Here is a 15,980-nt window from a genome sequence, read left to right as displayed (position 1 = left end):
TGGATCCCATTTGTAAACACAAGGGTTAAATCAATTGTTTAAATTACTGAATACATATAAAAAGCCACGAACTTGAGATGATTGCAATTACATCAAAACTTTTTTTCCTCAATATAAATACTCATGTTTACAACTTACTTCCAGTAATGGTATAACTATTCTGGTAATATTATGACTTTATTCTAGTATTTTTTTTAAATGTCCAGACAGTCATACTTGCTTTGCCGCCATTTTTCCTTTCACTGTCAAACTTCTCCGTCACTCCTCTTCTTTTTCCTTTCCTTCTTCTTTTAGAGTCAGGAAGAGTCAGCTAGAGTCAGGAAGGAAGTTCGGCGTCGCTTCGAGCAGGACGGATCGGAGCCGACAACGTCCGAGCCAACACAATGAAGACTTGATCGGGATTAAAAATAAAAGGTTTATATGGTCAAATATCAACCATGTTGGCCTTGGTTCGCCTCTGCCTTCTGCTTGTGTGCCTTAAGGGCAGCGCAGGTGAGTCTGTTTTTATGCTATCATTTGTCTGCGAACATCATTCGGAACGAGTGCAAGTTTCTTAATAACTATTTTTAATCATCTGTATATGTTTATCATAATCATTTTTAGCAAGCCGAATGATTGATAGCTGCTTTATTTTGAATTTCCTTTATTAAATTCTGCTATTGTTTGCACGGAGGTGATTTTATTATCTGTTAAAGGTTAAAATTGATCTGGTTTAAACGGAGTCTGGCGTGTAATGTTAAAGGAAACAGAAAGTGTTTTTGTTCAATGACGCTGCTGAATTCTTCCAATGTAATTATATTAAGTGGGAGCTGTTTTGCTTTGTATGTTCATACTCTAATATCACACCAGTATCCAAGTATTATTAGCAAAAAACGAATCATTTGGGCTAAACCCAAACGTAAAAGCTCAATTATAAATGCGCATTGCTTGTCCTTTATATAATTCAAATTATGTTTCAAACTTAACAGTGGATACACCCATAAGCAATAATCATCGCAGATTAGATTTTACTTAAGTGTTTCTGCCCTGGTAAATTTGACCTAGTAAGGACGTTTCTGAACTGATCTGAGAGTTTATCTCGAACCATCTCAGGTTAGATAAGGTCGTGGTTCTGATTCTTCTCTCTCTGAATTTCTTTGTCAAATGGAGTTTGAACGACGTGAATATTTTTGTGGTTAATAATCAGAAAACGAAGCAGATGGTGTTAGTTTATATACAGTCCTGCTCACCATTATTGGCACCCCTTCATGATTTGCATAGCTGAGTGAATATCTTCAGAAATAAATGGAAATGTTCAAAACTTATATCAGCAGGATCTTTCAATTTGAGGTCCAAAGTAATTTAACAAAGGTTATTACCATTTCAGCATACATATTTTAATTCCAAAGGACAAAACAGAAAACCAGCATGTGCACTAATATTGACACCCCTCTTTAATATTTGGTTGCACAGCCTTTGGCAGCAATGACAGCCTCCAAACGTTTCTTATATTCATCTATAAGCTTCTTGCACTTCTCGGGTGGCATTTTCTCCCACACTTCTTTTGCAATATGCTCAAGCTCCAATGGCAGATTTCGGCTCCACCCAAAGATTTTCAATTGGATTGAGATCAGGACTCATTGCTGGGCATTTTAAAACAGTCCATTTTTCCCCTTTCAACCAGGCCTGTGTGCTTTTGGAGATGTGCTTTGGGTCGTTGTCTTGCTGGAGGACCCAGGATCTTCGCCGTAAACCAAGTTTCCTTACACAGTGCAAGACATTTCGCTCTAGAATTGCTTGATAATCTTCTGATTTTATGATGCCTGTGATACGGTCAAGGTCTCCAGTACCAGATGCCGCAAAGCAGCCCCACAGCATTATGGATCCTATACCAGGCTTGACTGTTGGTATGGTGTTCTTTTCTTTAAAGGCTTCATTGCGCCGTCTGTAAACATATTGTTTGTGTGATTTACCGAAAAGCTCCACTTTTGTTTCATCTGTCCATAAAACGTTGTCCCACAAGGATTGAGGTATGTCCAGGTTCTCTTTTGCGAAGATCAAACGTTCTTTTTTATGTCTTTTCTTCAGCAATGGGGTCTTCCTGGCCTCCGCCCATTAAGCCCCACTTTGTTTAGTGTACGACATGTGGTAATTGTTGAAACAATCACACCAGACGGCTGCAGGTTGGTCTTTAGGCAACCTGGAATGCGAATGGTGTTTTTTCCACCATTCGCACCAACCGTCGAAGACTTCTGTCATAAATTTTTCTCTTCCCCCCACGTTTAGGGAGGTTCTTGACCGTTCCATGTCTGGAAAACTTCTTAATAACATTATGCACCGTTGAAACAGGGATACCAAGGTCTTTGGAGATGGCTTTATACCCTTTGGAGGTCTTGTGCTTGCAAATTATAGCATTTCTGATGTATTCAGACAGCTCCTTTGTCTTTACCATTGTCACATGTGGAGATGAACTAACAGGTGGCTTTTAAAGCACCAACATGATTATTCATTGGTTAATTCATGTCACATGTGTGGAGGCAGTCCATAACAAGTGATCTTTATGTGTGATTTGCAACAGGAGAGCTAAATTGGGTTTTCATATTGATTTGCAGCAAAGGGTGCCAATACCATTGGCATGGTAAAAATGATGTTTTTCTTTGTTTTCCTCATAATGTTTTTTTTAAATGTTTTTTTATTATTTGCTGTTTTGCATCAAGCACAAGCTATCAGCAGTAAAATGTTGTTTCACTCACTTGATGAATTTCCTTCAGTAGATATTCCATTATATGTACTTAAACTTCATGGGTGCCAATAATGGTGAGCAGGACTGTGTGTGTGTGTGTGTGTGTGTGTGTATATATATATATATATATATATATATATATATATATATATATATATATATATATATATATATATTTATCCCATTCTTTTTTTTAAATGTAATTTTCATATTGTGCTGCAGATCTTGAAGGTGTCTCTGCGTGGTTTTACCTTAATTTCTCCATCCCCTTTCTAGCTTCTTGATTTTCTATATTGTCACATGCCACACATACACTGTCTGCACATTAAATGGAAATGTAACGACATGAAAGTTTAGTATCATAAATTGCTGATAAATACATTGAAAGAACATTTTTAGACGTGAATAAACATTAAATGTAATTATATGTGGAATTCTCGGTATTTTTCTGACTGCTTAACTCTTAATTCATAAAAATACTAAAATATAACAACAATTAATATACAGATCAGTAGAGGTCATATGCTGAATGTCACTACAGATCCACAAAAAATAAATGAGAGTTTTAAAATATTTTACTTTAAAAATGCCTGGGTTGTTCGATGCTTTCTTTTGAAAAGCTGGTGATTCCAACTTTAGACTCTACATTTAGGGATCAATTGGAGGAACAGATTACTGTAGAAGAAATTAAATTGGCAATTAACTCAATGCAGAATGCAAAGTCTCCGGGACCAGATGGCTACCCAGTTTAATTTTTCAAGACCTTTAAAGATAGTTTGTCTCCATTGTTACGGGATATGTTTGTTGAATCATTTAACTGGCAATGTCTTCCCCCAACGCTTCGTCAAGCTACTATTTCTTTATTATTGAAGTCAAATAAGGATCCACTTGAGTATTCATCATATCGTCCAATTTCTCTGTTAAATGTGGATCTAAAAATATTGTCTAAAATCCTGGCTCTCAGGCTAGAACGATGTTTATCTCATGTTATTTATTCCAATCAAACAGGATTTGTAAAGGGAAGACATGGCTTTTTCAATTTGCATTGATTTTTTTAACATATTTACACACGGAGTGAACTGCAACCTCTGAAGTCGCCTTATCGCTTGACGCTGAAAAGGCTTTTGATCGGGTGACGTGGGACCATCTGTTTTACATATCAAATCAATTTGGATTTGGCCCTAAATTAATTTCTTGGGTTCAGGTACTTTACTCCTCGCCTATGGTGTTTGTTCGAACAAATTCATTATATTCTTGTTACTTCCCACTCCACTGCGGGACAAGACAGCACTGTCCACTCCACCTGTTACCTAAAGGGGACAAAGGGTGTCCTTTGTCCCCTTTTTTATTTGCGTTAGCAATTGAACCAATTGAACCTTTGGCATTTAAGTTGTGAGCAGAAGATAATGTTAAGGGTATTTACAGAGCTGATCAGGAGCACAAAATATCTTTATATGCTGATGACCTCCTGCTGTATGTCTCGGATCCTTTGTGTTCTCTTCCCCATGCTCTTACAATATTTGAACAATTCGACACTGTTTCGGGTTACAAATTCAATTTACATAACAGTGAATTACTTAGTATAAACTCTAAAGCCAGGAAGATTTAATTTACAAACTTTCCTTTCAAAGTTAAATTAGATTACGTGACTTACCTTGGGGTCAAAGTTACTCGCAAATATAAAGATCTCTTCAAAAAGAACTTTGTACCACTTCTTGAAAATGCTAAATTAGACGTTCAAAGGTGGAATAATTTGCCACTATCGTTAATAGGCCGTGTTAATTCTATAAAAATGAACATATTACCCAAGTTCCTTTATTTATTTCAGTGCATTCCATGTTATATCCCAAAGAAATTCTTTGTGACTCTAGGTAAACAGGTTTCTGCATTTATTTGAAATAGTAAATCCCCCAGAATACATAAAGATTTTATGCTGAGACCTAGGTCTGTGGGCGGATTGGCTTTGCCAAATTTCCAGTCTTATTACTGGGTATCAAATATACAAAACATGCTATATTGGATCAGTGACTTTTCTACAGAAACCCCGTCTTGGCTTCAGATTGAGTCGTCTAATTGTGGCCAGACTAGCCTGTCTTCTTTGTTGACCTCCGCTCTCCCTTTAGAAGTATGTACCTATAACTCTATAGAGTTATATATAACTCTATATAACTCTAAAGAGTTATATAGAGTTATATATAACTACCTGAGAATCTGGGTGCAATGTAGGAAAAGATTTGGGCTACATTCTATGTCAATTAAAACTCCTATCTGCTCAAATCATATGTTCCTACCTTCTATGTCTGATTCTGCTTTTAAAATTTGGAAAAGAAATGGATTAAGTAAAGTTAAACACCTTTTGATTGATGGGACATTTGTATCGTTTACACAACTCATGGAACAGTTTAATATCCTGCATACACATTTTTTCCACTATTTGCAACTGCAGCATTTTGTTAAGAATGGATATCCCTCATTTCCTGAATTACCTGAGGAAACAGCTCTGGATAAAATCATAGGTATAAACATTCATAAGAGGAGGGGTAATTAAATAGATCTACTCTATACTGTTAGATCTATAATCTCCTTCTTTTTCCATTATTAAGTCACATTGGGAGAAAGATCTTGCAGTTACATTAACAGATGAGCTCTGGCAATCTATTCTTCACAGGGTAAACTCCTCTTCTATATGCGCTAGACATGGGCTCCTTCAGTTAAATGGCCTGCACTGGTTGCATATCTCTAAAGAAAAGAAGGCTAAGTTTTATCCAGGGACTGATCCCTTGTGTAACCGATGCAGGTCAGAAGTGGGTTCCCTTATTCACACTTTCTGGGGATATTCAAAACTTAATACCTATTGGACATCTATATTCGATACACTCTCAGAAATATACAATGTTAAATTTGATCCTTCTGCTCTAACTGCAATTTTTGGAGTCATGCCTCCGAATATTTTACTTTCCAAGAATAATACAAATACAGTAGCTTTTGCTACGTTGATTGCAAGACGTCTTATACTTTTGAGGTGGAAACAGGAGGCCCCTCCTACACATGAACAGTGGCTTGCAGAGCTCATGAGGTTTTTGCATTTAGAAAAGATGAGATGTACATTGGCAGGTTCGACTGCTAAATTTGTCAAGGCATGGCAGCCATTTTTACAATACATGGAAACATTCAGGATGAGTACCCCATCGTAACCAAACTACTGCTATATCCTTTTAGTAAAGTGAACACATTTTTTGCATTTTCATTTGTCCTTTTGTGTGTGTGTGTGTGTGTGTGTGTGTGTGTGTGTGTTTTTATTTTAATTTTATTTTGTGTATGATTTTTATTTTCCGATTCATGTTGGGGTTTTATATATTAAAGGAGACAGTGCTGTATAAAGCTTGAATGCTGCAAAGAATGTGCTGTGAAAATTGATAAACTAACAAAAAACAACTTCCAAATGTAATGTCACAAATCAGCAGGTACTGCCCATTACCTAGCAACCCCACCCGCTACCTAGAAACCCCACCCGTTACCTAGTTACCCCACCCGCTACCTAGAAACCCCAGGCAAGCCCAGCTTATCACCTAGCAACCCAAGCAGACCTTCAGTAGTTTGATCAACTGGTTCTACCGCTTAATTTATCAAGCTGCTTTTTGCTTATCGTGACATGCTTACTTGGCACTTAAGCATAAAAGTTAATTATTTCTACTTTTCTGGGTTCAGCCAATCAGCACAAATGAAAGTAAATGCAGCTGCTTCATTGGGTGCTTTGCTAATGTTGGCCAATAGGGTGTAAAGTAGCAATACATCTTATTTCAGCTTCCTAAGCTGCATTTTTTTTCCAGTTATTTCAGATAGAAATAAGAACATAATTTAGAGTAACGTTCCACGGAAAATCTACAAATGCTGAAGAGTAAATAGCTGGGGTTCGTAGTATTTTAGTGTTTCTGGAGTTGCTGGACTGAATGCTTAAATCCAGCAAATGATCTAATTTAATTAAATTAAATTTTTTTTTCATTCACAGAATAGTACATGTAATTAAAAGAAATCATGAATGAAAAGGAGCAAAAATAAGCATAAATGTGTATATTAACACCTATTCACGTTGAAAACAAAATGTAAAATTAAAATTCAACTTAAACTGTTTCAAACATTTCAAATACATGGCAACTCATCAGCTTATTCAGATTAATTTGTTTTGGTTGCAGCTGAAGCAGAGCTGACCCCTCCTCATGACCTCTTCATGTTGACCTTAAACACCAACTACACTCTGGCCTGGGACTGGGACCAGAGCGCTGCTGGATCCGACTCCGCCACCTTCACTGTGCAGTACACCGGGTAAATCATTTACATCTCCAATAAAAATATAAACCTGATATATCTGATGAAGGGAAAAACTAAACGTTGTTACACTGGAAACCACTCTGCTAGAAGATACTTAAGCTATGATAATTTTTTTTCTAAGTATTAATGCTGCATAGAGTTCAAATCTAATCTAAATAAAATCTAACTCCGTGTCTTTCTGAGGACTTCTGCTGCTACTTAATGCTTTAAAATGTTCAGCATGAGCTGGAAAATTTAATCCAAACCCACCTGACAAGTTAAATTAACTAATCACATTTCTCCTTCCTCAGAGCTCTGCATAAGAGACAAACAGCAGAAATTATAGAAGACTGGTGCTGCCATAATTTAGAATAAATACAAGAATAAATAAATGACTCATAAAAAAATTACAGGATCAAAAAGTAGCCCAACACATAACAGAATATGATTTCATTTATTTATGTGCTTTTAGGCATTTTTTTTATTTAATCTGATAGTTTTCAGTCATACCTTTTTCTTAATTTTTATATTTCTTTTTTTATAAGTTTGTTTTTTCTTCCATATTTATAACCACCCAAATACAACTTTTGATTTTTTTGGTCAAAATCAAAAGATGATTTAGGCAAAAAGAAATGTACTTTCAGCAAAAAATGACTTTGGCCACTGGTTTAGGAATGTGATGATATGTTTGAGATTTATTTACAAATTATTTTACTGCTGTTTTAGTTTTTTTACACTGATATATTTTCTCCTTTTTTGTTTTTTTTGTTTACCAAATAGTTTTGTCTGAACCTGTTTGTTTCAATCTTCAAACGGCCAAAATATGAGAAACATGGCACCTTATTGTCCAGAAAATATGTTATGAAATAAATTTCCTCATTTTTAATAATGTATTGCATTTAAAGGCACTAATGTATTTAGTCAAACTGCTATTTTGAGATATAATTTTTAATGTTATTTCTATATTTTTAATTATGGCAGGATTGGTCCTCCATAGAGGCATTCTTTTGTTGATAAAAAGGGTGTAGTCTGAGCTGTTCATTAACATAACCTTCTGTACGACAAAACAAACCTACCAATAAGCGTTCTTCTTCAGCTTCAGGATGGAGGGAGTGTTTTCTGTTTTATTTTTATTATTATTTTCCCAGGAATCACCAACTGCAGAAGAGGAACCCAAAGTGGACCACAGTGTGTGCAGAGACCTCTGGGAGGTCATGTGACCTCACTAGGTCAGGGCTGTACTACCTGGGCTGTTATACGGTCCGCGTTCAGACCAACCTGAACGGAAGTCACTCAGCGTGGAAATCGCTACAGTTCTGTCCCAATAAAGACGGTAAGAAAAAAAGTTCAAATCATCACTCCTCCACCGTGCTTGGTTTTTTTGGTGTGAAGAGTCTTTGCTAAAGTGCTTTGGGGGTTTGTCAAGCCATTTGTTGAATATTGTTCTGCTTAAACTTTAACCTTTAACTAAACATGAGGTTTGTAGAGTCTGAGATAGAGCTCTTGGTTGATTATTCAGACGATTACTCGATTTAGTCTGATTTTTAAAAATGTACAAATTCTGAAAATTTTTCATTTTACCACGTAAACGTTTTTTATAAATACATTACAAGATGATGATAAATAATTCAATTCCTTTTTTAAACAAAACTATAATTTTATGAACTAAAATGCAACAACATAACATTGGTCATTAGGAGGGAAGCATGGATCTACATCTAATAAATAATTCTAACATCAACTGTGAGAAGCTCAGCCCTTTTCTGTTTTATCAATACAGTGTAGGGCTGATCGGTTGATTATTTTCTAGATTAAATGATTAGTTCTTGGATAGCAACAGGGTCCTTAATGGGAGAACTTGAACCAGATGAGGCTTAAATAGCCACTTTAGGCGTTCTGGGTAAACATATTTACAGACAATGAAGTTTTTTTTATTTTTTTTATTCCCACTGTATGTTACATACAGTGGGAAAGTCCGAGCTCTGCTGGGAGAAGAGGCCTCAGCCTGGGTGGAGAGTAAAAACATCACTTTGGATAAAGACAGTAAGTCTTTAACGCACATACCCCAAAAGTTCACTTAAGCATCGGTTTCAGATCTGGCAACAAAAGCGATTGGTGGTGCAAGTTTCCAAGCAATCCAGAAAGGAATTATGATCTTTTCCTTCCTCTACAGCCCTCATCGGTCCTCCTAGCGTGTCGCTCTTACCCATCGGTCAAACTCTGGAGGTCAGCATTAAGGATCCAGAGTTTAAAATGTCCTCTCTGAGGGATGTGTACAGCAGAGTCCGCTACAACATCACCTACTGGAAGGAAGGACAGGAGGAGCAGGTGGGATGCAGGTTAATCGGTTCATGGAAAACCAGAATGTTGATCAGATTACTGAGTGGATGTGAATTCAACACCAACAGGCTGAAGGTGTAGCACAGCTTTTTGTCTGGCTGATCAGACTCTGTAGAAATGGCCCTCTGCTGCCACCTGCTGGATTTTTAGATAAACAGCAGCAGCTTATCAACAGCATGTCCATCAATCCGTCTCATCATTGATCAACCAATCTGCTTGTCTGTCCATCCATCCAGTTGTATCTCCATTCATCCATCTATCGATCCCTTCATTGATCCATTAATTCATCTGCCTGTCTGTGTCCATCATCCATCTATTCATCCAATTGTATCTGTGTCCTTTCATTGATCCATCCATCCATCCATCCATCCATCCATCCATCCATCCATCCATCATTTAGTCTGTACATCCACCCATCTCTTTATTCATCCATCCATGGAAGATTGATTTCATTGATCATTACCTGGTCTCATCTACCAATTTGAGGTCTGATGTTGCGTAACCACCTCTCTGTCACCCCCTATAGGCGAGAACCCACAGCGACGTCCAACAGGACTGGGTCGTTTTAGATAATCTGGATCCCTCGACCAAGTACTGCGTACAGGTCCGAATCAACCTCACAAACAGGAGCCGCATTGAGTCCAGCAGCGTCTTGTGTGAGAGGACCGGCGACACCGGTACGCTCTTTGTGTTTGACAGTAATCAGTGAGGAAGTCCATACAGACGGAACAGGGACGCAAGTTATCAATGAGTTGATCTAAAGTTGATTGATCTTATCAATTGATTAATGATTAATTGATAAGCAGCTCTTTTCTTAATAACATGAGCTTTTTTTTGTATTGAGGTATTCAATCCTCTTTCCATAACATAAGGGCTTCATTTTTCACTATATGCTGCATTTAAAACAAGGAACATCGATATATTTTGACATTTTCTTGAGTCAGTTGTATTTATATTTCAAAACAGAATTGCATAAAGTACATATTGCATCCCACACCACAGCGTTTCTCTTTCCAGTTCTGTCACTGCTATCTTTGTATATCAACTTAGTGGCGCCCTCTTCTGGGTGGTGGCCAAGCTACAACCCTTAGCTTGGCCAATCTGAAACGAGGAATCGTTTCAGATTTGGTCTGATCCCCTAACTGGAAACAGGTGGACATATCAAGTCAGCTTGGCATACCTCAAGTATTACGACTGATTGGATGAAACTAACATCTGTCATTCGACGTTTTCTTTTTGAAAGTATTGTTAGCTTACTTCTCTGTCATCGGATTTTCCTTTTATTATTATTTTTATTTAGTTTCAACAGTTTGTTGTTGTAATTCAGACTATTAGAAGACTTGGGGTTGGTTACACTTTAAGCTCTTCGATATCAGGAGACAGATGGTTTTATCTGGTCTAGGGCTGTTGTAAACGATTATTTTAGTAATTGAGTAATCTATAGATTTTTCTTACGATTAATCGAGTAATCGGATAAAAACAATTATGAAATAAAATATTGGTAAATCTTCCATAACACCAGTGTTACTATCGGATATCAACATCAGTCTATTTTTTCCACATTTGTGCTTCCCTACCAGTTACTTTTTTGTAGACCGGGGGAGCAACACGGGATATTTACCGCTCCTCCGTTCAGAAACTCATCTACCAGCCATGTTCCGCCTCCTGTTTGTTCAGACCGAGATGATATAAGTTTATTGTGCGGTTCGTCCGTAAATCTGCTCTTACCCTGTAAGCATCAACGCTCACCTGTATAAATCCTCCTCAGCTTCTTTCCGCCGTTCAACCAGCAGCTCCGGAGCAGAAAGGCTGCCGAACTCCCGGCATCGCGCCGGTCATTTTAAGGATGTTTATTGGTTCCACAAAAACGATGAAAACCCGGAATTATCACCAATCAGTAAAATCCCCGCGGGCCGAACTTGAAGATTGGACGTTATGCCGCTAACACGTAGCTTCCGTCAACAACTCAGAGGCGGAAGTCAGAGCTCCGCTCAACGCAAATAATGTTCCGGCTGAAACACGGAGCGCTAAATGATAAAACATAAATTAACGAAGCTTCGAGGCAGGTCAATTTTCCTCGAGGAATTTTAATAATCGAGGTACTCGAATCACTCGAGGAATCTTTTCAGCCCTAATCTGGTCCAATGTTAGCAGCGTCTCAATAATAATAACTTCTCCTGCCTTGTCTTAACAGACAACGTCCGGTTTTATTTCAAAATAAAAGCATCAAAATAAATCACATGGTTTTAATAGCTAAGAGTTGCGTTTTCTCAGAAATGTTTATAAGGACATTGCCATTACTTTTAAAACTATATCTGTTCTGGTTAATAATGTGAAACTGACATAAGTAGTTAAAAACATATTTAAAATATTTAAGAAATCTTTTCGAATCATTCAATAGATTTTAGATTCCTAACAATGGCAGCCTGAGTAGCTGTCATTGTTATTGCAACAATATTACAACATTTTGTAGTTTTGTTGCAATAACAATAACTGACAAAAATAACTATTTATTACTTAGACAACCGTATGACTGTGACTGTGTGTCACAGCAAATAAAGCCCCACAAACACAAATAATACTGTTAAGAAACATTCCTGTTTGTAATATGGTTATTTAGGACACCAATCACATAAAGATTGTGTGTGTGTGTAACATGTATCAATAAACTGCACAGTGTAATTTTTTATTTTAAATGATTGTCATTTATTGACGCTGTCACTGAACAAACAGTGGAGCAAATGATAAATGTATGAATCCTGACAGTAAGGACTTTATTGGGGGGAGGTTAAACTTCCTTAATTAGAATTACTAATGACAACAAAAAATCTAAGCTTTTATCATAAGAAATTTATCACCATGCATTATAAACAATATGATGAATCCCTTCCCCTAAACCTGAGTAAAGTGGAGTTTATGCTACTTTCATGTTCAGAGGTGGAAAAGTTCTCCAAACCAATCGCAGTCTCTGTTTCAGACAACTCTCCGGTGGTTGCAGCTGTGATCACATGTGTCATCATCGCAGTGGCTGTGACGGCGCTGGCCATAGTGAAATGGAAAAGTATTTCCCACTTCTTATGGCCAAAGGTTTCTCTTCCGCTGCATTTTGAAAAGGTGCATCTGCTTTCAGAATTTCTGCCTTGGATGTAAGATTGATTTAATCTAACATCACGCTTCTTTCTGCTTCCCCAGTCTCTGCTGGCTACACCAGAGTCCTCTGTTTGTTTAATCACGCAGCCCACTGAGGAGATCGCCCCGGTGAGCATCGTTACAGTCGAGGAAAGCAGCCATGAAGGGACTAAAGAGAGCTACTACGGCAAACAACTAAATGGCACAGTGGAGAATAACTGTCTACATCCTGCTTGTTGATGTGACCGCAGTTGACCACAAAGACTCAATAAAATGGAAGATTTTGATTTGAACAAAGACTTCTAAATAATGTGATTGTAAACGGATATATGCCGTCATCCTACAAACTGTCTATTTACTGTACCTGTATTATAACTAGCTGGGTTGTGGTGACATAAAATGTCAGACTGTACGGTGTTTCTGAAGACGTGGAAGTAGGTTTTTGGGAGAATTGTTTATAAACATGTAAAACTGAAGACGTTTTCACAATCAAACGTTACTAATTTAATTGTTTGCACTTTTACCAGTCCAGAGATGTTCAAAACCAAAGCTGAACTGGCTTTTTTTATCGGGTGCTGATGAAACTGAACTACAAAGTGTGTTTGAACATTTTTATGTGTTGAAATGATAAAAATGCAGTTCTTGATTTGTCTTTAGAACGTGTGTTTGTTGTTTGATTCTCCCATATTTCTCTGTTCTATTACAACTGTTGGAATTTGTTCACAGAGTTGCAACAGTTTAAATTTGTTGCAGCTCATTTTACTGTTTTAATTTCAAAACAAGGGCTGCACAGTGGCGCAGTTGGTAGAGCTGTTGCCTTGCAGCAAGAAGGTTCTGGGTTCGATTCCCAGCCCCAGTCTTTCTGCATGGAGTTTGCATGTTCTCCCTGTGCATGCGTGGGTTTTCTCCGGGTACTCCGGTTTCCTCCCACGGTCCAAAAACATGACTGTCAGGTTAATTGGCCTCTCCAAATTGTCCGTAGGTGTGAGTGTGTGGGTGCATGGTTGTTTGTCCTGTGTGTCTCTGTGTTACCCTGCGACAGACTGGCGACCTGTCCAGGGTGTATCCCGCCTCTCGCCCGGAACGTTAGCTAGAGATGGGCACCAGCAACCCTCCCGACCCCACTAAGGGACAAGAGTGCAAGAAAATGGATGGATGGATTTCAAAACAATTTAAAATTCAGTTTATAAGATCAATTAGTAATATTTAATCCTATTTTAACTTTTTTGTCCAAAATTTGCAATAATAATGCTTATATTTCAGCTTGTCAGAAAAGGTGAAAAGTGAATTGCATTTTGCATTCACAGTATACCAAGGGCCATGTAGGCTTGGTTTATTTTCTGGTCTTTTTCTGCGAGCTAGAGTCACTTGCTTACGATGAAGTATTAAGGCCAGACTAAGAGTTTTGTTTTTGTTTTAAAAACCAGAATAAAGTTATGACAACTCTTCATTAGTCTGCGTTAAAATGCTTAGCATCTTGTGGAGTTATAGTTGGTTTTCAAATAAGTAAATACACCATCTTTTAACACATCAGCATCAGATTATTTGACTTTAACCCTTTCGCTAGCGAGGACTGAGGCAAATGTACGGAAGAGGATTAGGGCCACTGGAAATTTTTTTTTTCTGATTTTAATCTCAGAATTCTGAATTTAATCTCAGATTTTTTTTTCTTTTTTCCAGTGGCCCTAATCCTCTTCCGTATGTTTGCCTAACAAACGTAAAGGACTGTGGTAAATTATGCAAGTTTTACGGGTGTGGGGTCGGTTGGATCCTATTTGTAAACACAAGGGTTAAATCAATTGTTTAAACTACTGAATACATTTAAAAAGAGCCACGAACTTGAGCTGATTGCAAGTATATCAAAACTTTTTTTCCTCAATAAAAATACTAATTTTTACAACTTTCTTCCGGTAATGGTATAACTATTCTCGTAATATTATGACTTTAATCTAGTTTTTTTTTTTAATGACAGTCATACTTGCTTTGCCGCCATTTTTCCTTTCACTGTCAAACTTCTCTGTCACCCCTCCTCTTTTTCTTTTTCCTTTACTTCTTTTATCGACGTTAGCAAGTGCCGTTTTGGCGTGCCTTACTGTCAGCTACTGGAAAAGAGTTTGAATCGGGATGCTAAAATATTACACAGAATTATAAAGTACATAAAAATAAAACAAAAGAAAGGTAGATATGCTTCAAAACATCCGCCAGCTCTGTTTACACCGGTGTTTGTCGGCTCCTGCTTCTACAGCTTGAACAGGCAGCCATGTTGATTAATTTGAAATCTGCTGCCCCCTAGTGACTGGAGGCTTGATTGTCAGTCATGAATGAATAACTGAAGGCCCCCTTTCCACAGGGGCCGCGTTTCATTGGCTAATGCCCATTTTACGTCACAGCGCAGCTCCCACGTGCGTGACCGTCTCACAAGCACAAGCTACAGTAGTAAAACATGCTAATGTACATTGTGGACTAGCAGACCGGCAGAAAGTTTTTGCGTCAGGACTCGAAAAAGAATGGTACTCCACCGTCAGTGGGGTATCTGTACAGGCGATGTCAGGTATCCTGATCGTATTCGTGGAACTAAAGTTCACAGATTTCCAAAATCTGAAACGGAATGCCTTGCTTGGATTAAAGCTTGTGCACGACTGCGTTTGCAGCTCAATCGTCATAGGATCAATAAGAACAAAGGAGTGTCTGCTGGTGTAAGTATTATTGCTTTGCTTTCTTTGTGTTTAGTGAATGAAAAAATAAAGTCAATAATAAACACATCCATTATGAAAACCTTTTAGCCAAGTACAGCATAATGGCAGTACCGATACAACTTCTACACCTTGAAGTCTGTCTGTTACACAGTCTTACGTTAGCTGAACAGATCAATATGCAATGTGTATCGTATCTGACATACATTAAAGATTTTTATTTTACCTGAAAAGGCTTTTTACTAAACTAATCGTGTTAGCTACACTAGCACTGAGTACCGTAATATTTTGCGAAAATCCGGCAGAAATGCTAAACTAATCGACTCAGAAATACTCTGCAGAGTCAGTCGAAATAAAAAATGCCATGTTTAAACATAGAAACTAAGCACCGCGAGGCTTTGTTTGTGAGACATGCAGCCACGTGGGACTTTCGAGGGGCGTTTCTGGGCGGAGCTTGGTAAGGTCCATTGCAGACTGCTACAAGAGATCCTTTCTGCCCATCAGCAGCATTAATAATTAGAATTTTAATTTAAATTAAAAAATTATTTTAAAAAATTAGGACACAAATTTGCATAATTAAATCATGCAAATAATGAATTAAAAGTGTATTTATTTTTTGTGGTACATTTCTCTAAGTGATATCGATCAATGCATTAGCCTTTTCTTGTGGCTGAGATATGCTGTCTGGAAGGTTGTATCTACAATTCCGTAAGAGGCAGCTGCTGCATTTTCAAGTTACATCACATTAATATTTTAAAAACAACATTCTGTTTCAGTCCCAATTGTTG

The 15,980-nt window shown here is 37.6% G+C and overlaps 1 protein-coding gene across 1 annotated transcript; it reads left to right on the top strand.

The window, feature by feature from the left end:
• Positions 1 to 241: 241 nt before the first annotated feature.
• On the top strand, positions 242 to 13,158 carry LOC103461788 (interferon alpha/beta receptor 1a-like). The gene is made up of 7 exons (XM_081604680.1): positions 242 to 492; positions 6,916 to 7,045; positions 8,179 to 8,363; positions 9,204 to 9,358; positions 9,897 to 10,047; positions 12,348 to 12,484; positions 12,563 to 13,158. Exons 1-7 carry the CDS (start codon positions 438 to 440, stop codon positions 12,737 to 12,739), a joined length of 990 nt encoding a protein of 329 aa, XP_081460806.1. The 5' UTR covers positions 242 to 437; the 3' UTR covers positions 12,740 to 13,158.
• The last annotated feature ends 2,822 nt before the right edge of the window (positions 13,159 to 15,980 follow it).

This window comes from Poecilia reticulata, chromosome 2, assembly GCF_904066995.2.
Source record: "Poecilia reticulata chromosome 2, P_reticulata-male-v2, whole genome shotgun sequence".
Classification (NCBI taxonomy): domain Eukaryota; kingdom Metazoa; phylum Chordata; class Actinopteri; order Cyprinodontiformes; family Poeciliidae; genus Poecilia; species Poecilia reticulata.
Note: the sequence above shows the minus strand (reverse complement) of the source record. Positions and strands in the feature narration are given on the sequence as shown.

Excerpts from the sequence above, each read along its gene's own strand:
- LOC103461788 (XM_081604680.1), top strand. The coding sequence starts at position 438 with ATGTTGGCCTTGGTTCGCCTCTGCCTTCTGCTTGTGTGCCTTAAGGGC. Across the intron at positions 7,046-8,178 it reads TTCACTGTGCAGTACACCGG|GAATCACCAACTGCAGAAGA; the intron begins GTAAATCATTTA and ends TTATTTTCCCAG. Across the intron at positions 9,359-9,896 it reads AGGAAGGACAGGAGGAGCAG|GCGAGAACCCACAGCGACGT; the intron begins GTGGGATGCAGG and ends CACCCCCTATAG.